General features: G+C 43.9%; 2 protein-coding genes across 20 annotated transcripts in view; one reads left to right on the top strand and one right to left on the bottom strand.

Annotated features, from left to right (window-relative positions):
* Positions 1 to 455: 455 nt before the first annotated feature.
* Positions 456 to 24,688, bottom strand: LOC147599448 (uncharacterized). 15 transcript variants are annotated; one of them, XM_086755311.1, is made up of 9 exons: positions 24,552 to 24,688; positions 19,321 to 19,396; positions 15,788 to 15,881; positions 14,197 to 14,322; positions 12,946 to 13,164; positions 9,947 to 10,095; positions 5,232 to 5,359; positions 2,941 to 3,032; positions 456 to 2,455 (listed from the first exon to the last, which is right to left on the bottom strand). In XM_086755311.1, the coding sequence occupies exons 5-9, from the start codon at positions 12,970 to 12,972 to the stop codon at positions 2,435 to 2,437; spliced, it is 417 nt and encodes a 138-aa protein (XP_086611437.1). In that variant the 5' UTR covers positions 12,973 to 13,164; positions 14,197 to 14,322; positions 15,788 to 15,881; positions 19,321 to 19,396; positions 24,552 to 24,688; the 3' UTR covers positions 456 to 2,434. The 15 variants fall into 15 exon arrangements, 8 of the variants coding, with proteins under 8 accessions (XP_086611437.1, XP_086611440.1, XP_086611436.1 ...); XM_086755314.1 differs by lacking the exon at positions 19,321 to 19,396 and adding an exon at positions 16,961 to 17,070 and having other exon boundaries at positions 24,552 to 24,675; XM_086755310.1 differs by lacking the exon at positions 19,321 to 19,396 and having other exon boundaries at positions 24,552 to 24,679.
* The window catches only part of FAM120A (family with sequence similarity 120 member A), a 58,268-nt gene continuing 53,733 nt past the window's right edge, over positions 21,424 to 25,958 (top strand). The window contains exons 1-2 of one of the 5 annotated variants that reach the window (XM_086755301.1): positions 21,424 to 21,922; positions 24,552 to 25,026. In XM_086755301.1, the coding sequence (XP_086611427.1) occupies positions 24,553 to 25,026 (474 nt within the window). In that variant the 5' untranslated portion in view covers positions 21,424 to 21,922; position 24,552. Of the gene's footprint in view, positions 21,923 to 24,164; positions 25,027 to 25,958 lie in introns of those variants that run through there. The other 4 variants (XM_086755304.1, XM_086755303.1, XM_086755302.1 and 1 more) reach the window with 4 other exon arrangements.

Raw genomic sequence — 25,958 nt, forward strand, 5'->3', positions numbered from 1 at the left:
GGTGGGGAATAGATAGTAGCTGGGTATCGTGCTGTTTCAGAAAGAGGACTGGAAAGGGATGAGGATGAAGATGCCTGAATAAATCATGCAAAGGGAAGAGAGCCCACCACAAAAAAAGTACGGCAGAAGCAGCACTAGCAAGGCAAATGCTGGTGGCCTGTAAGGAGAGATGGAGGGGACAGGACCTTCTCAAAGTGAAGACTGGGTTGGTCAGTCGCTTCACATCTTACACGGTGCTCCGAGAATTTTTCCTGGATAGTAGTTTCCCAACTTCCTAAATGTTTTTTCAGTTTTTATGAAGCCACCAGTGAGTAGCATCAGACTGCTTGAAGTCAAGAACATGAATACTGGAAAAGACAAAGCAAAGTGGAAGAGTATGAGAATGACAGATCACAATTATGACGACAATTCATGATGTCTGGATTATCACATGTGACGTCTGGGTACGCCACAAAGCAGTTTCTCTATTCATTTATTTTAAACCATCTGGTTTTTTTTACATACTCTGTGAAAATCTTTCATCTGCTCTCAGTGCCAGAGCTGACCCTTGTCATCCGAGATGTTCTTGCACTCAATAGGTTTGTTCCCAAAAAAGCCCAATCCTTCTCCCTCCGTGAAGAAAACAGCATGATTAATGTTTTTCCAAGGTTAAAAAGTTTTTTTTATTTATATAGGCAGAACGGGAGCACTTCTCAGTAGTACTACAATTGACTTAACCAGCTACTCAGCGGGTCAAAGGATGCTTGTGAGCAGTTATTCAATCGAATGGGAGGCTACAGATGTAGTATCACAGCAGTACCCATGTTGTGAAATAATTAGGGTATTTTCTAGCACAGAAATCCTCCTCAACACCATATGAGGCATCAGAAAAGTGCAGCTAAGGCTAAAGATTACGATTTCTTCTCAAGTTCTCAGATTTGCATGTTGCTGTAGCAAAACCTAATCTTTTGAATTTCTATTAATGTGAAGCTTTTTCCAGAAAAAAAATGCATAATACATGAAGTGTTAAGAATGATAATTAGAAGTTCTCAGATTTGAAGACCATGCAAAGATCTTACATTAGGTCCGTATGATACGTACGATTTAGACAATAGTGTCTGTGGTATAAGCTGGAGGCAAGGCCAGACATCGCTGGTATTGACAGGACTACAGATCAAGGGTGTCTGCATTTGTGACTGGACTTGGCTCATCAAATAGGAGGTAAAAGGCGGTCTGCGCAATTGAGAGATGCAAATATGTTACCAATATTAGAACAGAAAGTGCAGGGAGCTAGGAAATACCTTTACCTACTTTGCAAGCCTGCATTTTGAGTGAACTGTTTCTTGAATGATGGAGTATATCAGGCTATCCAGACCTGGTTTTGATCGCACACCTGATTTTATATCAACAAATAACATATTGGTACTAGTGGGAATTATTTCCCATGTCCACTGGTTATTTCAGAAGAGGCTCTATTGATCAGTGCTCCAAGAGATTGGTATTACCAGTAAACTGCCTCCAACACCCAAAGTAGGTGACAGAGGAAAGCACTAAAATTCCCAGGAGAAAAACGAGCAGGGAATGAAAATCTCATTTTCTGATTTCCATTTACAGCCTAAAATAGCCCGTCTGCTGGGAGCAGTTCTTTGGAAAAACAGTGATTATGAAGACTATGGTCTTATTTACTTTCTGCCAGCGTTGCAGCACGCTACGTATACTCACAGGATATTTTTAGTCAGAGATTTTGCCAAGCAGAAAGGCAGTGGAGTTAATCGCATGTAGCAAATTAAACAAAAGCAAAAGAAGCTGGTAGGCTTGGGGGGCCCTGCAGCAGCTGAACATTGTTGCCCTTTCTAGGCAAACCTTCCCAAATTGCACATGGGGAGGGAAAAGGCAAAGGGCAGTGGTGGCTTTGTTACCTGGATCAAACAACCTACACATGTATCTGCAGTTAGCAGGCTGAAGCAGGCTGAGAAATCTGTCTGTATTCAGATCATTATCACAATTAAAGCTCTTTTGCAGTGAAATTGTTGAAGTTGGTCCACCAACATGTCAGCTGTCCTCTGACAAGTGCTTTGCAGGTGATGAGCTACTCTGTGCCCTGAGCTCCTGTCCCAAGCGCAGATGGATGATACAGAAAGGGCTCCTAAAGCATGGAAGTTCACCCGCAGTGGGCTGCCACTACCATCCAAAGACATTTCAAGCATTCTTGGATCTAACGTGGCTTTCCAGCATGGGAGGAAAGGTACAAAGGGCAGGAATTAAAGGTGGTTACAGTGCAGCTCAACTGGATGCAGATATCCTCACCCTGTATCGTAATGGGCTGATGAAACAGCCCCTGAACGTCATCTTCTGCAGCATGTCCTTCCTTTGGTGAAAACGTTGCCTAGAAAAATTCTTGCAGAAATAAACCTTTTTTTTTCTCATTGTTCCCTTCAGTGGACATGGTAATGCATCAGTCCTGGTAGCTTTCTCTCTAAAAAACATAGAAATAGTAAAATTAATTTATAATCAACGGTTAGTGTTAAGTTATAACAAGCTAACTCAGCCCAGTTTAACTAAGCCAAGAACATACAACAGAATTACGGCAGCCAGCATTTATGGGAACGAACACGTCGCTGTTTTAAATGAAAACTATTCTTCCATTAGCTCAAAGTAGCTTGTAAAATCTTTCACTGAAGTGAAAATCTGGAGTAATGTTGGATATCATTCACTCCAAGATTGTGTTGTAATGCTTATTTATGGCATTAGCATTCGAAGGTTTTTGTGAAGTAAAGCAGTAGGGATCAAGTGGAGTCCCTCACATCTGCTATGCCTTTGAAAGACAGCCTGTGCCTGCTCAGGAATTAAATTAGGAATTAAAGATTGAATCAAGAATACAGGCGTAAGGAGTTAAGGAGATCCGAATGCTGAACTCGCATGCACCACGCCACAGGCATTAACAGAACTTGCTATAGTCACCCTCTGTCCTGAGCAGAAGACAACTCTGCCAGCATCCTGGTGTGGCATCCTGGAGACGCTTGCCCTGAAGGTGGCTGGCTTCCTCCCAGGGACTGGGGGAGAAGAGACAAAAGGTGGTCTTAGGAGAGAGACTCCCAAAGCGGGCTTTGAATTCTTCCAAGAGGAAAGTAAATCCCTGATCGTTTTATTACCATGGACTGAAAGATGGGCTGCTGGAGATGCAGTTTACACAAGACTCCACAACTCAAAGGCTGTGAAAAGATACACCAAATTTAAGACTGATTATGTCTCCCTTCTGGAAGGGCAAATCCTTTACTCTCCAGTGGGAAGATGCAAAGAGGATTATGATGGCAATATCCTTCCTCAGGCAGGTTTTGTCTTTTTCCTGGCAAGAGAGGTCTTTCCTAATAAACAACTGCTCTTTCTTACGAGCTAGCTGTTGTCAGTGACCACAGGACTGCATGGACACAAAACAGATTCTATCTGCCCAAAACAGCTCACAGAGATTGACTATCATTTTGCTTTCTTTACTGGGTAAAAGGAAGAAAATGGCTTTTAAATTAGATGTGGAAGCCCTTCCAGAATTGCAATATAAGATACTGAATCAATCATTCTTCATACAGTTACCTCCTACTCCATGAGCTCCTACTACCATAAAAATTGGTTGATGCCAACTGAGCTGAGTGAGTAATTTGCAGTTTCATATTTGTTACAGAAATTTTTCCTCTTCCTCTTTTCATTATTTGTCCATGAGCAGATTGATTTTTCTTGAATATTTTTTTTTTTTTCAAAAGCCTGGGCTGTAATCACTCTGCAAGTAATTCTCACCACAAATCATTTGTGAGCAATTTGTTGCGAGAAGTCTTCAAGCATTTGTCCTAATTCCGTTTGTTCTGTATGAACTTAAGTCACATGGTGTCTGTTTCTGTGAACACAACATCAAAAAAGCCGCTTTGGAGTAGTCTCCCTGAGAACAATCCCACTTCTGAATCCAGAAAACTCACAGAGAAAGCGCATTTTATTGAAAATTATTTAAGACTTATGGCTGCACATTCACTGAGATGCTTCCAGTTTACATGCATCTGTATTTTTCAAGCTAATGAGAAGACAGCTTTTCTAACCCTAAGGAGAACATTATTTTACCCACTCCACAACTCAAATCTGCTCCTTGCCAGAGCTTTTGTCTCATCCCACTTCATTACAATTTCTGTCTCACAAAACCTCCCTTGTGAGAGATGAGCCTTTCAACGGCATATAAAGTGATTGGGTTCCAAATTACGGCTGAAATGATGCACCACATCGCCGTTTAAAAATTACTTAATTCCCAGAAATAATTATGGGATTCTCCTGATTATTGTTGCATCTTAACGAAAAATAAGACCATATCAAAACAGTAGCAGAAGAGTCTGATCCTGACTCTGTGGAGTCAGCGCAAAGCCTCCTGTTGTCAATTATCTAGATGGAGGAAACGGCCCTTCTCAGACTGTAAAATACCATCTTCTCAGATAGAAGTTTAAAAGAATGACTGCACTGTTCAGAGGGATTTGGGTACTTTACCACGTGTCTTCTTTTTAAAGTATTAGAATGACTCTGCAATATTGAAAAGAGGGAAAAGTCAACTCGAACACCCAGTGCCATCACGCACCAGAGTGAGGGTTTCAAACCCAAGCCTTGCAGTTGGCCTCAAATGTTTGCTTTGAAGATGTTTGTAAAATATAGGCCTTGGCTCTGGTTGGTATGCAGTGGAAATACTTTGCTGGCATTTTAGATCATGTAAACAGTTGCTGCAGCTGTCACCCAGGCACTTTATGATGTTAAGTAGGAGAAATGGAAATGAAAAAGTCATAAAATTCATGGATTATGAAGTCTGTGATTGTAACTGCGCTACGTATGGGTGTGTCTGCCCTTGTCCCTTACAAAGAGTCCACTCTATGAAAATATGAAAACCTTGAAAAACAATTTTTAAAAAATCTGCATGGAAGCACGGAAGAACGCAAGTCATAAACCAGTTAACATTGTTTCAAATAAGAATTTTGCAAAGGGAAATTATAATTTCCTCTCCAATTTCTTCTGAAATTATTTTTGTCAGTGCAAAAAAGACTTAGTGCATCTTATTTTTAAGCTGTACCATCTGAGACGGACTGAAATTTTAACTCTTGGTGCTCATTATTAACTCCTGGGATAATTCAGTCTGTTTCATATAGTCTGCTACAGAAACAAGTTGTTGATACTAAGCATCAAAGTTCCCTGAACCCAACTTCCAAACCACCAGTTTAGGCTTGTCTACCAACCTGGGCAGTGAATCCAGCTCAGCCGCAGAGACAGGACAGCCTCCATGGGAGCTCCCGCGCGGAGCTGTGGCTGCCTTCCAAACATCAGCAGACCCAAGGCAGCTGATACTGAACGGTGAGAGCGCTGGCTGTAACACAGAGAGTAGAATCACCATGAGCCATCCAAACGAGGTAATTAGATTGTGTTAATTTGCATCTCATTTTTGCAATGTAGTTGTACGCAGCCAGTAAAGTAACTGGAAATGAATACAGCATGATTCGTGCTCTTGTCACACTGCTGGCCTTTCTGAGCAAGAGGTTTTTTTTTACTCCTATACTCATAAATCAAGTCCCTCAGGACAAGAAAATTATTATGAAGCTGAACAATGACAACTTACACTTAGAAGAGCTCCCTACTTCTTCTTCCACCTGGAGCAGAATAGGGAGCTCTTAATTTATTTTGTCGTATGGCAAAGTTAAATTCTACATCTTCAGCAAGAGCAAATAAATCAATGTTTCTGTTAAGCTACTTAACCAGCGCAGTGTTGTATCCACTCTCTGTAAAGGTCTGCATTTTCTCCTCAGAACAGAAAATGCTGCACACATCAGTCTAAAGGCTGGTACCACCATTTTAGAGCAGTGGCACAGCAATTCCTGCTTCAAATTATATGTATGGTGTTCCTCTTCCTGCTAGATGTGGATCTCGCATATAATAGTCTTTTAATTTCGTTTTAATTATACTTTACGCTGAATTATGTAAAATGTGACTAACTCAGAGACGCAATGCATCGTATTTCTTTGCACCTTTCACCATTAGCTGGTATTTTTCCCTATTATGCGACTTCACATTTGGTATTCTGATACTAATGGAGTTTTAGGGCAAAGAAATGGTGATGTGCTGGCATACAGTTTTTCAAAACTTTGTAAGAAGACAGATTCTCTCCATGCATTCTTTTACCTGTAATTATTATGAAGACCTACATTATACATGAGAGGAAAAAGTTGCTATAGTAAAAAACCAACCCAACCCTTAGCCTGTCTGATTTTGAATCTGCATATTCCAGTCCATTTACATCCCTGAAAGGGCGGCAGTCCAAAATATAAATAACTTGAGCTCAAAAAGCAAGGTTGCCACCCTGAATAGCCAGAAACCACAGCCATCATTTAAATAACAGCGCTCTGTGCAGATGCATGTGCAGTTTCATACCTGTGGCTCGCTTCCCCCTACTACAGAATGAAATACTTCATTAAACTCCGTCGTACTGAGCTCTGCTTCACCGGACCAAGCGATGTGAAGTAACAGAAAATAAAGCACACCGTACACCCTGTACTCTTATTCTACAGGGCAGGTATAATCTCTGTAATTATACCACAACCGCACGGCAAATACCATGTAAATGCACAGCAATCGCGTGTTCCTGCAGCTTACTTGTTAATTATGCATTGTTGCTAAGAAGTTCAAAGATAAATTATCATCGCACTTGCAGCATTTAGGTGCTTGCAAAGCTCCTGAGCTGTGTAATAATGGAATGCGCACTGTTAAACGCTCACTTTTGTTGGTTTCCCGTTGGAACAGGGAAGGGAAACAACCCACCTCTTACGCCTGAAGGAGTATTTCTTACTGCTAGAGCAGAGGGATGCTATGACAGAAAATAACATGATGCTCCTACCAATAAGGAAATCTGGATGAATTAACAAAAAAAAAATCATTTCCATTAATAAATCACCTTCCAAATTCCATTTGTAATCCTCCTAAGCAAATGCTGTATTTGAGATCACCGGTACTTGCGTGCAATAGAACAAATACCGGTTTCCTGACCCACCATTTGATCTTGCACGGTATAAAAATGAGAGGAAAACCTCATTTCACTGATGTCACCAGCAAAACTCCTGCTGATTTCAGTGAGGGCAGGGCTCTACCCAGACAGCTTGCTTGTAAATGGATCCTTGAAATAGGTTATATTATATTATTTCAGAAACGTATCACCAGGTAAGGCCCCTTCACAGTTCCGTGCTAGCTCTTCTATGAGCCGCACTGCAGTATTTTTTACTACAACTTATAACTTTTAATAGGTATTTTAATAGCATTCCATAAAATATAATTAAACTCTCTATAAACATTGCTCTTCTCCAAAGTGAAGCTTCCCTGTAAGTTACGACTCCGTAATGGCTTGCGCAGCCATGTATACCAACTTTTACAACCTACATTGGATCACCTTTTTTCAATTTCATTATTTTCATATTGATTTTCAATCTGAAAGGTGACTTTGATGTTTCTGACCTTTTTTTTTTTTCCTACTGTAGTTGTTGAGCTATTTCTTCTACCCATGCTGACAAGTAACGGCCTTGGCCCCCGCCACCGCATTTGGGCGTGGGACAGGAAAACAAGGATCTTTTGACAGCATTTTGAGGAAGATGAGGAGGTAGCTTTGTGGATGAACTGGCTTCTCAGCTGCAGAGGAGATTTTGGAATTATTACCCATCGGAGACATGAGTCAGTCATTTCCTTGTGAAAGGGATGGCTAGGGGAGTGGGTCAAGGAGAGTACTGGGAAAGCAAAGAGCAGTAACTTACTTGAAGTGACAGAGAGCAGAAAACAAAAGGAGGCTGATGAGACTAGTAAGGACACAAAGCCATAAATTATATAAACTGATTTTACTTTATCATTCCAACAGCATTGGTCAAGCTCAGAAAACGGGAATATGTATGTGAGCCATAAGATAATCAGAGCCTGGTTCAAAGCTTTAGTTTTCAGTTGGGATCGAAAAGGATGTTATTTTAAAATGCCACTCCTGTCACAGAGAAATAACTGTCGGGTTTGGATACAGTCTGTACAGGCTGGCCCACAGAGGAACCTCTGCTGAAGATGAGACAGTGGATGGGAATGACAAACAAGCAATGTGATCATACTGCTCACAGAAACTGGGAAATAGATTGATGGGACAAGTTTTAAGATACTGACCTTGAACAGGTAACTACACCTTCATGAAGAAATGCCAAAGACATGGGCTGAGCTTCCGGTGTGGATTCAAAAGTCTGTCCAGGAACGACAGGAGAATTCATGTTTGTGGTAGAGGCTCCTCAATGACCAAGTGCGGAGGAAACAGGGAGAGCTTACGGGTGGTCGAGAAATGATGAGGATGATGTTCCAGTCTCTTTTGAAAGAGCAAATAGAAAGGAGAGAGTCTAGCGTACAAAGGACTCCATTTCAGCAGGAGAACAGCTGGCAATGCTCAAGGCAGATTTTAAAGATAAAGACAAGACTAAGAGAAGGGATGAGAACTGGCTTAAAGCAGCCAAACAGGAACCAGAACGGGATTGCTGCGGCAATGCATGACATGCTGGGAGTATTTTATTATCCACTGTTCTTTTTAATTGCAAGTGCAACACAGGTAATAATTTAATAAACAAAGTACGTTCTTAATGAAGACCTTTGGCTCTGTAGTGGGAAAATAACTTTATATGCACCATGATTGTTGGTTTTAATGGGTTTATTTTTACGTAACGTACATTGACTTTAAATGAAAGGGAGCTGTAAGTTTCCAGTACTGAAATACTGGCAGTACAATTGAGGCTCATTAGCCTAGCTGCTGAAGCTGACGGTGTCTTTGAAGACAGTGTCTGTGTTCAGATGGAATTACCTTGTTTTCCTTAACTTATTTTCACTCCCTCCTCAATCCTACCCTGAAGAAATGGTTCTAGGTTTTCCTAGAAAATAGACATCTTCCTAAGACAAAGTGAATGCTAATAATCCTTTCTTCACTCCTACGGTCTGATCTTACTCTTCCTGAAATCTGCAGCGAGATTCCTGCTGTCTTCAGTGGTGCCAGGCACGGTTCAACCAGGCCAGATGCAGGCTTGAAATTCGTTTAATAAAAAAGGCCTAAGGACACTGAATTCAAGGCCAGGTTGGCCGGGGCTCTGAGCAACCTGATCTGGTTGGAGATGTCCCTGCTCCTTGCAGGGGGGTTGGACTGGGTGGCCTTAAATGCTCCCTTCCCACCCAAACCCTCTGTGATTCTATGAACGGGGGAGATAGATACTCATTAATAACTATTTAGGAGAACGTGGTTCCCTTGAAAGGCTAATTTCAAGTTACCCATTCAAAAAAAAGTCTGATCAATGAGAGAACAAATTAAAAATGAAGAATCTCTCATAAAACCAGACAGCAGAATACTGCATTCGAGAGGACAGCCACCAATTAAAAGAAATGTCAACAACTCAAGTGGCAGCAACTTCAAAAGGCAAATCTTTTCCTCGTTTTCATATGCATTCTTCATGAGCAACATCAGAAGTGTAAGATGCTAATAGCTAATAACACTCAGAGTAAGATTCACTAATTTACTAACTGAATAATTTAATGCATATCAAAGAAATTATTTTCTCTTTTTTTTTTTTTTTTTTGGATCCAACACTAAGCTGGGTATTATCAAGTAGATGAAACTGCACAGATTACAAGTTATCACCAAAACAGTCATTTTAAAATTAAGGGGTTTTTTTTCTGTTGAATATCTCTTTTGGGTTTACGGAATCACATACCTTTTTTCCTTGTTATAATTTAGATTTTGAAAAAAACAAATCAGGAAGATATCTTTGGGGAAATGTGATGTTTTGCTAAAAACAGTGTTTTGCAGAGATGTTACGATGTTAAACTTGGAAAATGTTGGGTACTGCAGAGAGATAATGCCATCCACCTGTCCTAGGTAAGCCAGTAACGCAGCGGCTGGGAGATGTACCTGAGGTTTAGGAGATGGGGCCCTGAGCTGAAGCAGGGATGGGACATGGATGATGGTGTGCGGCAGAGGGCCCGTGACTGTCCTGGCATGGAGAACTCTCCCTCCTGCCTCCCACGAGTGGTGTGACGTAGGTTTGATTCCAACGCAGACTGAAAGACAAATGTTGTTGGATTTTTTTTAATTGCAAAAGAACTTTTGTATGCTCAAAAATGCTAGACTAGGTACTAAAATTGCAGAAAGTCTACACAGTAAGAACCATTTCTTGTTTACTGTGATTTTTAGAAGCCTATTTACAGAATTCTACTAAATTTAAACAATGTTTTGCCTTTGCTAGTATTGCACACTATGTAGCCCACTACCATCTGCTAAAACACTTTAAGAATAGGTTACCAGTGAAGGTACCAAACAGAAAACCAGCTCTTCCTTCAGTTTGGGTGTCACAGTCAGCAAGCTCACTCAGGGAGGCTCGAGACTGAAAGACAGCCATCAGTGTCTCAACATCTGTTTGGGGACTGGGGGGTAGCAGAGTACTCCTGAGTCAACATCAGGGTTGGTATGGTTTGGCATCTTCACTGATGACCTGGATGATGGCATAGAATGCAGGCACAACGAATCTGAAGATGACACTAAAGTAGGGTTGAGTCCTTGACATGCTGAATATTGATTTTGGGGGGTGGATCTTCAGGAACTTGGGATCTGGCCAGCAGAAATCTCATCAAGTTTAACAAGACGTACAAAGTCCCACACCTTGGGCAGAATAATGCCACGCACCAGGACAGGCTGGGAACTGTCTGGCTGAGCAGCAGCCCTCCAGGAGAGGACTTGGAGGTTAGAGTGGATGGATGTCAGGTCAAATGTGAGCCAATGGTGTGCTCACTGCAAATGGGGCAAACTGCACATTGGCCTACTTTTGAGGGAGGGTGGCCAGCAGATGGAGGAAACTAATTATCCCTGTCTCCTCAAAGCCAGTTAATGTCACACTTGGAATACTGCATCCAGCTTTGGTTCTCCAGGTCAAGAGGACATTCAGAAATGAGAAAGGAAGGTAGCAGAGGGCTACTGGGATGGTCAGGGACATAAAGCACATACTTCAGGTGACGGAGGAGGCTGGGGCTCTTCAGTCTGGTGGAGCGGAGGTGAAATGGTGATCTAACAGCAGGCTGCAACTGCTTGAACTGGAGTTGGAAAGAAGATGGAGCCGAGCTCTTTTTGGTAGTGACAGATGGTATAGTAAAGGGCAATGGTCATGCACTGTAGCCTGGGAGCTTCAGACTGGATATTTGGGAAGAACTGCTTCCCTGGGAGGAGACTGCAGTACTTGAGAGGTCAGTGACAGCAGGACATCCAAGATCTGGCTAGGTAAAATCTCAGCAGACCTGATCCAGTGTTGGTGGCAGTCCTGCTGTGGAAGGTGGGAGTTGATCTAGGGGTCCCTTTACCTCAGTATTTCCATGATGTAACTCAGATTTAAGCCAGTGGCATTATCAAAATCTGACCTAAAAGCTGTTAAACACAACTAAATTAGAAGTACATTCACTAGTAAATAGCAAGGAAGACGCAGCTCCTCAGCTGGCTTGTTTTCTCATGGCAAACTTCTCACCAACAGGGCACACCGGCCACACGTTCATATCACTTCCCTCTCCCGATATCCCAATGGCAAACATAATGTTTCTACGATGCCCCTTTAACGGGGAAGGACAGACTGTTGGAACCAATGGCTTTGTGGCAGATGGAGCGACATTTGCAATTGGGAAAAAACACTCTCGTGCTGCCAAAATATTAACAAGGGGCTTCCTCAGCAATATTCTGCCACAGGCACTGAGACATGTAAATTCCCCATGTAAATATGACTTCTTCCAAGGAAAAAGGTAGTGTTCAGCAGGCTTTGTGAGGACAAGGACCTCCCGGCACTGTTTTTGTTTTTGTTTTTTTTTTCTCTCCTGCAAAACCTTTGACTTCCAGTCACAAATGGGTAAATGCTGGAACACCTTACAGATGCCGCTTGTGGTAACGCAGATGAGAGACAGCAGCAAGCAGGGCTGGTTTGGGGCAGGCTGTCCACCGATCGCCGCTCGGCTGGGCTGGGTCAGGGGACAGACTTGGCAGCGAGGGCACATTGTGAAATTGAGCTGGGAATGGGTTCTTTTGGGATTGTTTTTGCATAATGTATCTCCCTCTGTGAATGCTTGTGTTCCTTACGCAGTGAGAAAACCAACAAGAATTTCTTGACCTTCCTTTATACCACCTATTATTTTGCATATTTTATTAATTTTCTTTTAAAAATAAACTCTCCTATTCCTTTCAAATTCCACATATATGCAACATCAAAGCATTTCAGTGAATTTTTCATTCCATTTATATGCCAGCTCTCTGGTGCTGGAGTCAGACATGTTGTGGTCATACTGCAAGCGGTAAAGATGTCCAGCTTCCCTGAAACTGCTACAGTTATTCCTGTAAGTACTGATCGCTGGGGAAACTGAGCCTCAAATACCAAAAAACCTTTCTGTGGTGACCTACTGTTTCACAGAGGGCAATGGGACCAGCATGCTTTTTCCTTAAAGATAAAAAGACAGCCGTTGTCCCTCTACTGAGAAGGATCTGAGATTTATTTTTAACTTCAGACTTTTCTATGCATCGTGAAAAAAAAAGCTGAATAATTCTATTTTCATTTAGGAGGAGACTACAAGAGAGAGAAATAGTCTGATACATTTTAGAGATTTCTTCCTTAAGGAAAGAGGCTGTCACAGCGAAGTGTCCCATGCCAAAGAAAATCTTTTCCCCAGTACTGTCAGCTGGGCCCAGTTCTTCACCAGGTATTTTCACGCTAAACTGGGAGTTCTTCAACATGATGCTTCTGGGAATTTAGCTTACTCTCCCTCTGTCAGTACTGGGATTAAGAAGTTGTGAAGGTAGTCTGCATCTTAGTGATATGATAATGATTGCTCTGAAATGGATAAATATCACACATCTGTGTTTTCATTCTCCAGCCTGAGACATACCTTTAGGAAGTCAGTTTCTGATGACATGTTTGGGCAAACGATGCCTTATCTGCACGCTTTTTTCATGTATCATCCTGATCTGGTAACTTGAATGCCATAACCAGAAAGCTATGTTAATTGTACGTGTTTTCAAGTCAGCGTAGTCCAAAACATATTCCTCAAAACTATCAGCCTCACAAAGTCTGCTTGCTTGTTTGAGAAACTGGAGATGTTCTGTCTCTGTTGGAGGAATCATAACTTTTTGTAACAAGAATCTCCAACCAAGATAATCTTAGGCTCATGGATATAATATATTTCTATTCCCTAAAAATAAAACCCACTAAGTATGTGAACTGGTACTGTAAACAGAAGTGCAAGTAAAAGAGTTCCACTGTTGCCGGACGACTCCTCCCAGTCGACTGCGGCAGTGAGCAAAAATACTTATTCAGTATTAAGTTACAGTAAAGAATTGTTGACCCCAGTGTAACTGAGAGCAAAGATAAAGTCAAGTCAATAGGGTTTGCTTCAGCTTGCAACATTTCACAGAAAGCCTCTAAATTTGTTTGGATCATAAAAATGAAAGTGTACAGAAAGTACTTGTTAAAAACAAAAGATTCTATACAAGCTTCTCTATAAAGTAATTTTTCTGGAAATGCTCACAGTTGAGTTAGCATTATATGCTTCTAATTTGGGCTTCACTGTAAATACTGTACGTTAACAAACTTAGAGCACTTAATGCCAAGTGCTTTATGTTTAATTAAATTTCTCCAAAGAATCACATTACATAAGCATCTGCCCATACAAATAGCATGCTCTCGGAGATCCTGGGTAAAATTCAGGCACTCCTGCAGTCACCAGTAAAATTCCCATTCATGTCATTGGAGAAAGGGTTCTACTCTGGGTCTTTGCTGTAAATGGGTAATAAAAAATTATCTGGTTACCTACGTATTAAGTTCTTAGGTACGCTACTGTAAGAAACTTAGATCTTACTGAGGGCCATGCTAAAGCGTTCCTTCAGAGTTCAATAATGTCTAGTTTCAAGTATGCTTGTAATTGCTGGAATATGCAGCAGATGCCAGTTCAGATAAGCTTCTAGCCTGTGGATGGAGGCAGGCATTTGCTCTAAGAATCTGCAGTTTTACTAGAGGATTTGAGCGCAGCATTGCCTGTACCAAGCTCTGGGAAAACGTGAACCATTAGCATTTAGGGATTCTTTTAACTACACAATTATATGATACGGTCATTAATGTAAGACCAGGCATAACAATTTACCTTTATTTAATTATGAGATTTTTTTCCTCTGTGTCAAACATGTTGAAGTGAGCTAGTTCTGTCGTTCTCCCTCTTACACAGTTTTTTTTGCAGTAGTTTTCTCTTCCATACCTCAGCCATGCAGGGCTGTGGGGTTTGATGTTTGAATTCTCCAGAGGCAAAAAAAAAAAAAAAAAAAAAAAAAGGTAAAATTAGCATTGGTCAGAAACGGAAAGAACAGGAGCAGTTTGAGATGGTACCACTCCTGCCACTGCTCTGCGGGACATTATCACCTTGCAGCTGCAGAAATGGTAGAGATTGTCTGACTGCTGCTCATCTACTTTGGTGCAAAGTTTCTTTTCTAACTGATATTTTTTTCAGAGTTACTAAGATGTTACCTAGTTACCAGCTAATTACAGCCTGGTAACGATTTAGAGAAATCTAGATTTTTACTGACGACAAGGTAAGTGATCCTAAATAAGGGTGTCCAATTTAAAACAGGATAAGGCTCCACACAAAATTTATTTGAGGTGTTCAGACAAAAACTGCAGTTTGAAATTAATTATGATTACTCTTGACAACACTAATTCAATTTAAAATATGCTTAACTGGTTTAAAAATAAAACTTCAGATTCCCTTCGACTGCAACTCACTCCTGAAGCTATTTAAGCCTGCATTGCCTATCCCATGCCTGATTTTCTGATCTGGTTGTAAGATTACTATTAATAGACCAGAAGTGGGGTAAAAAAAAAAAAAAAAGAAAAAAAAGTGAGATTGCCTAATTTTGCAAACACCTGTGTTTGTTTACTTGCTTGCTTTGCTTTAGAGAAGCACTGTCAGAAGTTTAGTTCTCTGACAGGGATTAATCTTTCCCTTTTGTGACTCTGGACCATCCATCCCTCCCCGCCTCCCCTCCAATTCCGGCGCGGGGTTGCTAAGCGACATGTTCTTCTCTTCTGTACTTTAGCAGAGAGGAACACATCAAAGACACCCACAGTCCTGAATTATTTTATAAATGAATTTAAAGAGACACTCTCCCATGCTGTATTATGTAGGGGGCGATCAAAAATTACTCTATATACTGACTGTATCTAGAGAATTAAACTGATGTCTTCTGGAAAACAAAAATGCTCTCATTACTGAGAACTATGTAGTATTTACCTTTTTTTTTTAAAAAACTTTTTCAGAACTAGACTATGAATCTATGCTAATTAATGTTTCTAGTTTTCTGGCAGTCAAGACATTGAACGCAGTCCAAGCTGCATGTTTGTACGACTTTCAAAAATAAGGATTTCTGTCATCAAGTGACAAGCTTGCTGTTTTTTTAACTCTTTTCATCTCTTGCAAAAGAGTTGCCATTATTCAAAAAATATTTCATTCCCTAAATTTTAAAGGCTTTCCAGACTTACATTAAAGGCAAGAAAATCACAGGGTAGATTTCAAGTGATACATCTTTAAAAAGTATAAATGATGATGAGGAAGTAATCTGTGTAAATCAGGCAAAAAAACTACCACACCAATATCTCAGACCTTTCTGAAAAGAATGAATACTAAATGAATAATCTTTAATTAAAAAATGTGGAAATACATAAGTTTCAACGTTACCTCTTACCAGACCAGCACTTATCTGGCATCAGCTCAGGTCGGCTATTCTGTACAAGCTCTGAGATTTGTAAGAGCGTACTGGTCGTTCAGGCAAGCATTTCCTGAAACAGAAAAGGGAGAATTATTTGCCCTCGGATCTACTCAGTTTCAAACACCATCAACACTGTAAAAGGAAAAAAAACCAGCACGTAGTAACAAAGCGCAAGAATCTTTCAGGACTTTGATTTCCAAAGATACCATCGCTGCACAGCCTTAAGAAAAAGGAGAGGAACACAAATAACACGCTCCAAGCATTATCTAAGCAACCGAGACAAGATCATTTACGTGGAAAGCAGAACTCCCAGGTCGAATGCCTGTAAAAAAAGCATCTTGAAAATTGCATGCGACATTCCTCCCATGTGCAAATCTTGTCGGTCTGTAACCAGCCACTTTATCTGCTTAAACAAATGTCTCCTTTAAAGCAGTTTTGGGGCTTGTTCACATGAACAGGCGCTCAGCAGCCATAGGTACAAAATCGCTGGCTTCAGGTGGAAAGCGCGCACAGACGGTCTCACTCTCTTCGGGGCGTGCCTGGTCACAGAGCAGAGCTAGCTCCTCGCTCTCATCCTGTGCCTGCAATCTCACATTAAAAATTGAGGGTAGATTAGCGAAACCTAATACACTCTAGGACTGTAAAAGGATTAATCTCACATAAATCTTCACCAAAAAAAAAAAACCAAACAGCATTAGTATTTATTTACATGCATTTTATTTCCCAATGAGAAAACACGGCTCCCTTTTTTTCCTGCACCCGTACAAGTCTCTTCAAAATTCTAATTGCTTAGATTTGGCACTTTAAATCCACTGTACTACAGTTAACCTATATTCTCATAAAAGCATGCATTTTAGAAAAGGGCTTAGCCAGCTTTTCCATGTCATTACTAGGTATCTGTTACACAGGCACGATGTGTGCTTTACTCTCACTGATAGTGTGTTTTACGTATAAACATCTTCACCACCGCTATGTTGTCACTGGTTAGCAGATTCGGTGTGTTTTGGCTGAATTTCTGAAGGGGAAAACTGTGACTTGCACTCTAAATATTTTTTCTGGAGAATGGATTCCTCAACAGACTATGGGCATCTTGTACAAAATACAAGTAAACATTTGGAAAGGAATGTAACGCTTCTAGCGGGTACCGACTTGCCAGCCTTGGAAACGGAAATCCCTGCGACCCGCGGCACGAGCAGGGTGCCGCACAAGCTCCACAGATTGGCCGGGTTCCCCACTGCTCCTCCTGCGCGGCTGCAACGCTGAGGAAAGAAATAATGCCCGCTATGAACTGGCACGCGGCTTGTTGGTATTTGCATTTCTGGCGAGCGTATTTAAACATCCCGACTGCGCTTTGCTCAGAGATTTCAGTTCGATCGAGCTAGCATTTAAGGTAAAATGTTCTGAAGTGGGGATGTTTTAAGAATTTTAGTTAATATTTATTACTATTTTATTAATATAGGTAGAATTTTGGTTCATGAATGTAAGTAATTTTGAATGGCTGCTCTTTTCTTATTTCTAGGATGCCGTAAAAACATCTGCAGCAGCTGGGCAGCTGGATCACAGACGTGAGTGGCCAGGGCAGAGGTTTGGGCCTACGAACAAGAGATGATGCTTTTGATACGCAGGAGGGCGTGGAAGGCCATTGAGAACATGAATAATCTTACTTCACGTTTCTACAGTGCTTTGCCTGCTTACACCACCACATACGCTACCAGTAATTGGTGATCTGGATGTTTCTGAAATGATCAGCAGTATCATTTAGATTGTCACTAAAATACAATTAGCAGCCCTTCGAACCGAGCGCTGTAGTTCAGAACAGTCTAATCGGTGGCTCGTGGGCCAGATCTGGACAACAGGAGGATTGTGTCTGCTTTTCCTCTCCTCTAACTGCACCAGCTCAAGGAGCACCTCGTCCCAGGAGTGGCGGCCGGGCCGGTGGGACAGACATGGAGAGCCATTATGCGGCAGGAAAGGCAGCGGCACAAAGTATCCCTTGTGTCCAGCCCACAGCATTGAAAAGCCTGGATTTTGTAGAGCTCATTGCAGCCTGCGCGAGGATTCAAGCAGGCACTGCCCCACAACTTTATACTTTGCAATTCAAATCAATTTAATTTCTTTTTTTTCTTTTTTTCACTTGGCTTCTAGAGCAGAGCTTTGTGCAGCGAGAGTCATAGGGATGAAATAAGGGCACTACCCGGTAAGACAAGTAACTGAGCGATCTACGTTTTTGGATGATGCGCTGGGCTGGTAGACCATGCTGGCGTGTTTGGGTAAGATGAAAAATTTACTGTAGCAGACTGAGAGTGAAGGTCTGGCTTGGATGGTGTTCCCAAACCTGGCATCCATATCCCACATGTAGGTCGCTAAATCTGTCACTTCCATGCTTTAGATCCTTGTGTTAATTGCATAAGCGCCAACAAAAATGACATGTTTTTAAAGTGTTAGGAGTGTAAATAGCTGCTCTTCTGAAATGGCCACAGTAGATATTTTTAGCTCCATACCCTTCCAATGATACCACTTGCAAATGCACAGTATTTGTCGTAGTATCTAGCTGTAGTAATGTATTAGTAGCTTTTTGTAACACCATTGATTCTCCTGCATAAAGCACTGCAGAATATACTTCAAATACTGGCTTTTTGTACGTCTCACACAACTATTCATTAATACCAAGGGAACAGCACGCTACTGTTCCAGGTTTTCTAAGAACCAGTGCTATTGCTCGTCACCAGCTCCTGTTACCTGCTTCATAATGCCTTGATTATTTATGCTTTTACTCCTGAAAATTCAAATTTAGAAGTGAAAAAATTTTCATGCTTTTGTTTTTTAAAAATAATTCAAGGCAGCGAATGGACCTGATGTAATCTGTATACTGTGTGCCACGGCAAAGTATCCACTGCTGTGAAAGCACTGCTTGTTCTCTGAAAGGAGGAATTCTTTCAGACGGCGTCACTTGCCCCCTCCTCCTCGAGGCCGCTTTTCCCATACACTCGCAGGACTCGCTGCCAGTCATTTTCTTGCCCGAAAAGTTTGCTGGGGCAACATTGTCGTTGACGCGACGTTTGTACGTGGCCTAGCTCCTAACAGGTTGGCCTCTAAGTACAATCCACAGTTTTTGCGCTTGGTGCAGCAGTTGCTTTGCTAAAGTATGATGGCTTTTTAAATATCTTTTTTTTTTTTTTTTAATTGGTCCTTGGACTACGAATTGCTTCATCTTAATGCGGGCTTTACAGCAGGCTTTTGGAGAAGTTCTTTTCTCTTCCTCTGCCATTCACGTAGCAAGCAGCGTGCTTTCAGATATGTCCCATCTACAAAGGACTTCAGTGTGGGCCTGGCGTGTTTTACTGTATTTGAATGGCCTAAAGAAATTATTTGGAAAGCAGCAGATGCCTTTGGAAAAGAGGAAAAAAAAAATAGACTAGAAAAGGATATTAATGGGTCAACTGGCCCAAGAAAATAGAAAAAAGTGCAGCTCGAAAGCGGTTGCCAACGAGCAGTCTTGTCATACCCACCCGGCAAGATAACGCAGCTCCTCGTGATCCCATTTTTGTGGTGTTACGCCTTCTCTCCCTCTCTGCATTCATCATTCTATACAAGAAATGTAAACCGTTGCTGAGTTCATTCAAATACAATACACTTCCCAAATCTGCTTTTTTCAAACACACAAAATACGTATTGTCTCAGGAGGAACAAGAGACCAGGTCCTCGAAAACGCGATGTGAGGTTTGTCATGGCCGCAGCTCTTGGTATAGCGGCGCTCCAGGAGAGACGTTTGCCGGTGTTTTGCATAGGTAATTGTTAACGATACTAAAATAATTGTCTGCTGGATTACAGACAACACGCCAAAACACAGGCCAACAACCGTAATGGGAGAAAGTATTACAAGGAGCTCTTCACGGGGCAGTGTACAGAAAACACTCTGAATATGCAAGAACTCAGGATTTAGCAATTTTGGGAAAGACTGACAGTTCTGAAATAACATACTGCAATTAATGTTGGGCCGGAAATGTGAGAAAATCTTTGAAGAATTAATCAAGAATCAACAGCGGTCTGTCTTGAGAGTAAAGGCGGGCGCAAGACATAAACCAGCTCACCACAAAATGGCTTTTGACTAAGAGTGAAAAATGCAATGAGGAAGAACACGTTTTGGATAAACCTACATTCCGTTAAGGTAAATAAAAAAAAAGCAAATGCTAGTAGGAGGGGAAAAAAAAGACTTCTTCCTGTACGGTCACCACTAGCGTGTATTTGCATGAGGCAAGCACAAGGAGAGCAGACTTCCTGCGTGCCAGAATAGCACCCCTGCCTTCGATGGGCAAAGAAGTAGGATTTACAGCTCGGTACCACCAAAAAGATGTTGCAGTGATATCTGGCGAATACGACTGACTAGTTTCTCACAATTTGAAGTTACGGAAGCTGAATTTTAAACCAAGCTGAAATGTTAGAGCACACGAATGCCTGATGGGTGAGAGTAGATAAGCTGAAACTAAAAATTTTAACAAAGTCTTTGCAAAGAGAAAGTTTTACAAAATAAACCACGAGAACTGGTATTACCAATTATTGCTGGAAGACTAATATTCCTTCTTGTAGATTAAGAAAAAATTTAACTGTTAGCAACAGATCTATTTAAGCTATGGGTTTCTGCAATCTTAGGTCTTGCAGAAAGCTGCAAAAGGAAGAAGTTCCAGAAATAGACTGCAACTCCTCTAAGAGCTGATGCTGACAGAGAGACTGATCAGCATTTAAGTGACTCAGGTGTCTCCCATATGCCAATTTTTCTGTCCTGAGAGGAAAACATTCCATCATAGGTATCATCGATATTTGAAAAAAAAGTTATTGTATGATAAAGTGAGATGGTGTTTGTAGATACTTTGGAAGGCTATGGAGAGGTACCTGAACATGGAAATTCTTTAGTTGTATACATTTTATGTGACTGTATATGGGTATGATACCATTTTGTATATGTTAGCACCAACCTAAGATACAAGAAAGGGACGTCTCACCTGGTAGCAAGTACCGTGATACAAAATTAGAGCAAGGCTAGTGAGCGACAAATTTTGTCCCCTCAAAAATCCTTAAACCAAAGTAATTTTTCTTCAATTTCTACTATTTCAGACTATAGGCATGCCTATAACTCAAAAAAAAAAAAAAAAAGACTGGAAATCACTTGAGATAATGTGCATACTGAGGATGAAGGCAAGTCAACTTGCAGAAGTGTCCTGCTACAATTTTGCTGGTTTTATACAAATTGTGTGAAGATTCTGCAAGCTTCTGTAACCAAAATTTTTACTAAGTATACAAGCAATATACCATGAAAGAAACAAGGGCCAGTTTTACTGCTGTGTGCTATTTACCCCTAGTACAGTCAAATGCTCCAGATGACAGCTAATAGTCGAGTATTTACATTTATTGGATGTTTATTTGCAAATGTGTGCATTTAAACTTAGTACCGAAATAATAATGCAAGAGACATATTCACTTTGAGCACTTAAGTAACAATGCAGAAAAGTATCTTGCCCACAGGACGAGCCCGTGGCTGTATGGAGGAGGGCTGGAGTTCTTCTCCTGTAGCAGCAAAAACTGGGAAGGTCGGGGCAGTAGCTCCACAGTGAGACACACCAAGGTGAAAAAGGCAGAGAAATATTAAGGGAAATCATGAAAACAAGCGTTTCCCATGAATAATATATGTATCAATTATTCCCAGGCAAATGTACCTATCACGGTTACCTGGGATAGCCTGTTCCACAGCCTAGCTCCGTGTTCATCTCGCAGGAGGCCTGAGTTTCGTTAACAGAGGAAGCAAGACTAAAATGACAGCATTCATCTCTACATTCTTGCCCTGACATGGTTATTCGTTAGGAGTTCTTCCTAATGACTGTTCAGTTCCTTCCTTCTAGGGAGCCACTCCTAATTCTCTTCTGTTCAGGTTGGATAATGAGTCACTGACTTTAACGTTAATCTTTATTAACTCTTCCCTCACACAGCAAACATCTGGTAACAGTGAAACGTGGTGTTGTCTCAGTGCTGAGAAAGAAAGCTCTTCAAGGCCTTTTCCTCCATTACGCCATTTTCTTACATGCAGATGACCCGATGATTCCTGCAGGCTTTCTGTTGATGAAAAAAATACCTTGTTTGTCTTCATGCCTTTGCTTAATTGCTCTTTAAGTCTGTCTTAATCTACCTGTTCTCCAGTGTCATTCTGCTTTCCGCAAATTACATTTCTTTGCCTTCTTTGTCTGGCCAGAGTTTTAGCCGCAGCAAAACAGCTATTTGTGTCAAGTAACTTCCTGAAGCACCTTGTTTCCCTTTCTGGTTTTCCTCTCTCTTCTCTCCTCTTTTGGGGAGGAGGGTTGTGTTTGTGGAGGGGCACGTGAGCCCAGCAACATCCAGTTCTGCTGTGTCGACCTAACTCCGCGGGAAGTGTCAGGATGTTAACAGCCAGGTTTCTGCTGGCTGGTGCTTTTGACTACTTTTCCTTCTTAAACAATAACAACAAAAAAAAAGAACTAAACTTGGGAGATATTTTATTTAAACATGATTTGCCATTCCTAAGACTACTGAACCCTAAATATCCTGTGAGAGAATGAACGACTCAAGTATCTAATTCTTCTTGAATCAGCTATTGCTCATTTCTTAAGACTAATTAGAGAATGGCTTGTCTTGATCAAACTGTATACTCTGGTTAGAGCGTCAAATGCACGAAGGTATGTCTGATTACCTGCTTTTTAAGCACTTCATGTATGGCGGTACTTGTTCTTTTGACCAAACCTTGGCGTGTTTTGGAATATATGGAATTCTAAATTTCTTTCTCCTTGATCCTCTTTCCTTGTATTAGCACTGTTGGTCTGCTACCATGTTTTGCATGTCCTTCAAAGCATTCTAGTTTTTTATTCTTTTGATGTTACCATAACATGTAACTAGGAAGGAAAATCTAGGAAGTCTAAGGGAAAAGTAGCTTGGAAAGAGATGACTATTTACTTAGGAAACCACACTCTCAGATTATTACAAAACCAGATTTCTAGGAAGAAATGTGTATTTCTCATTGACTGTTTCCATAGCTTTTTCAGTATTCTTTATATCCCCATCCTTATGCTGTACCAGACGGTCTTGGATACAAACATCCACCGAGCAGCCCTGCGTTAGCGCTGCACTGCCTGCGAGCGAACCAGCCCACTCCCTAAGAAACAGCTATTCCCCGGTGGGAATATTTACTGTAGGTGCCAATCTAGCTGACTGAAATCTCATTAACAATACATTTTTTTCCTGATTAATAAAATATTAATATGAATATACAGGATGTGCAGCTTGATATTTTTTTGACACTTGCATAGCAGAGGACTGCTCAGACACAATGTTATTTCAATGGCAAACTACATGCAACTTCTGAAGCTTGGGGACAGTCCTGATCTCGGTCTTTTAAAAAATAATTTCATCCAGTTGAAACAGAGGAAAGGTAATTCCTCACTGCCTGTGCAGGGAAGAATGTGTTTGTTCCCCAACACTTTATATTTATGCTCATTTACAGCAAGAGTTTGGCTAACCTGCGGATGGCAAGCCTCAAGGTGCAACGAGCCACTTTAAATCTACTCAAGGTGAAAGGCCATCAAAGCCACCTGCAAGTTTTACCGGCAGCGGTAAAATACTCGGTTGCAGGCCAGGCTAAGCCAGCCTGTAATTATTATTTGTAAATAACGGCCATGGCTGCCATGTCTGTCAAGCGGGGAAGGAACCGTAAGTTGGCTGAGCCGCTCAGGCAGCCCCGGGCCGAGGGCCCTGCAGCGTCCCGGGCCAGGCCCGTCCGCGCCGGGGGTCTTTCTGCTGCAAACGGCAGCGTGGCCGCTGTTCGCCGGGGCTCCGTCGCGGCCGGAGACACCCGAGCCGCGGCGGCAACAGGTGCCTCGGGGCCGCCGCTTCCCTGCCTCGGGCTCGCCATGGCGGCGGCAGCAGGGACGAGGGGAACTCGTGGCCCGGCCTGGCCTCCGGGGCAGGGGGCGAGATGGCGGGCGGCGAGGCGCACCTGCCGCCCAGCGCCAGGGCCGAGCCCGGCCCAAGTCCCCCGGCCCGAGCAGGCTCCCGCCGCCGCCACTCCCCCGCCTCCTCCCTCCCCCCCCCCCCAAGCCCCCTCCCCTTCCCCGCCACCCGCTTCCGCCCGCGCTCCCGCGCATGCTTGGGTTATGCAACGGCCGCGGCGGGCGGGCTGCGCGGGCCCCGCCGCCCCAGTGCCGCAGGGCAGGGCCGGGCCGCGCGGGGGGCCGTGAGGGCGGCGGGCACCGGGCCGGCGGAGCGGCCCTCGGGGCGCGCTCCCGCCGCGCACACCCTCACCGCCCGTGTGCGCGCCCCGCGCTGCCTGTGAGTGGCAGCGGCGGCCGCCGCCAAGTCCCGCCTGTTCCGCTCTCCCTGCCGCAGGCGGCGGCGGCGGCGGGTTGGCTTCCTGCGCGCTGTGCCGCTCCCCCTCCCCCCGGCAGTCGGAGCCGCAGCGGCAGCAGCCCGGATCCCCGAGCCATGGCTCTGTGAGAGCAGCACATGGCGGCCGCAGCAGCCATGAGCCCCCCACTAATCCATACAACTCCCCCCTGAACGGCCACCGACGGCAGCCAGCGCTCCCACCCGGCTCCACCGCTCTCACCGCCCACCCGCAACTCCAGCCGCCGCCGCGCCGCCCGGCCCGAGCCCAGACCCCGCCGCCGCTGCCGCCGCCGCCGGGCCCCCGCTCGCCCGCCTGCCGCCGCCGCCCGGTCCTCACCATGGGAGTGCAGGGTTTCCAGGACTACATCGAGAAGCACTGCCCCAGCGCCGTCGTGCCCGTCGAGCTGCAGAAGCTGGCGCGGGGCAGCCTCGTGGGTGGGGGCCGCCAGCGGCCCCCCCAGACCCCGCTGCGCCTCCTCATCGACGCCGACAACTGCCTGCACCGGCTCTACGGCGGCTTCTACACGGACTGGGTGAGCGGCGGGCAATGGAACCACATGCTGGGCTACCTGGCGGCCCTGGCCAAGGCCTGCTTCAACGGCAACATCGAGCTCTTCGTCTTCTTCAACGGCGCCCTGGAGAAGGCCCGGCTCCACGAGTGGGTGAAGCGCCAGGGCAACGAGCGCCAGACGGCGCAGCAGATCGTCAGCCACGTCCAGAACAAGGGCACCCCGCCGCCCAAGGTCTGGTTCCTGCCGCCCGTCTGCATGGCGCACTGCATCCGCCTGGCCCTCATCCGCTTCCACATCAAGGTGAGGAGCAGACCCGCGGTGGCGGGGTCGGGGGGGCTCCTTCTTCCCTCCGCACCCCCGGGGACGCCAGCGCCCCCTCCCCGCCGCTCTCTTGCGCCCCCGCCGCTCCCCTCCTAACGCCGCCACCGCTCTAAGATGGCAGCGGGGGCTGCCCTGGGCCTTGCCAGTGCCAGGAGGGAGGAGCGGGGCGGCGGCGGGCGGGGAGGGGGGGCACCCTGCCTCTCCCCCTCAGCGCCTCAAAATGTCGTCGAGGCCCGCGGGGGCGGCCCAAGTTTCGGCGGCCTCAGTTCCCGGGGGGATTTTGGGGTTTTAGACGGCGGGGCGACCGGCAGCGCCCAAGCCCTCCCGGATTCCCCTGGCTGTGAAGCCAGGCCCAGCAGCAGGGAGGTTTTTTTGCCTCCATGTTCTTTCGGGGCCGCGGCTCCGTTGACTCAAAATGTCCCTTCTTGCCCAGGGCCTTCCCCCCTCCCTCCTTCTCCTCCTCCTCCTCTCCACTCAGTGAGGCTGGGACTTTGGTACCGCAGGTGAGAGCGGCTGGTGGAAAGCATCGTAATCTAATTAATTATTAAGACGAAGAGGAAGGGAGAGGAGGAAAAAAAAAATCAGTTTAGTTTGCGCGCTATGGATCTGCAACAAGTTCCCTACGGAGGCGAGGTGTTTAAACTTGGGCTGAAGGTGAAATCGCTTGCTGCGAGATACAGAGGTTCGAGTTTCGTGTTTAGGATAGTGGGGGGGTTTTGCTCGGCGTTGCCCAAACATCTTAATGGGCTTTTTGGTCAAGCGTTCCTCAAGCTTCCTCCGTAACGGCAAAGCGCTTCCAATTTGTGGGGTCAGGAGCACCGAGCTGACAGTTCTTCATTTAAACTTCTTATTTTAAGGGGGAGCCTCTGTTTTTTGACAACATCAGGCTGGAATTGGGGTCTGCGATGGTC

This window comes from Chlamydotis macqueenii, chromosome 10, assembly GCF_036417535.1.
Source record: "Chlamydotis macqueenii isolate bChlMac1 chromosome 10, bChlMac1.mat, whole genome shotgun sequence".
NCBI lineage: Eukaryota > Metazoa > Chordata > Aves > Otidiformes > Otididae > Chlamydotis > Chlamydotis macqueenii.

Bases quoted from the DNA above. Each gene is read 5' to 3' on its own strand.
- LOC147599448 (XM_086755307.1), bottom strand. From the start codon at position 15,809: ATGCCAGATAAGTGCTGGTCTG. The intron at 10,096-15,787 runs GTAAGAGGTAAC...TTTGTCTTTCAG, and splicing joins GCCAGATAAGTGCTGGTCTG to TCTGCGTTGGAATCAAACCT. The intron at 3,033-5,231 runs GTTGGTAGACAA...CTTCTCCCCCAG, and splicing joins GAGCTGGATTCACTGCCCAG to TCCCTGGGAGGAAGCCAGCC.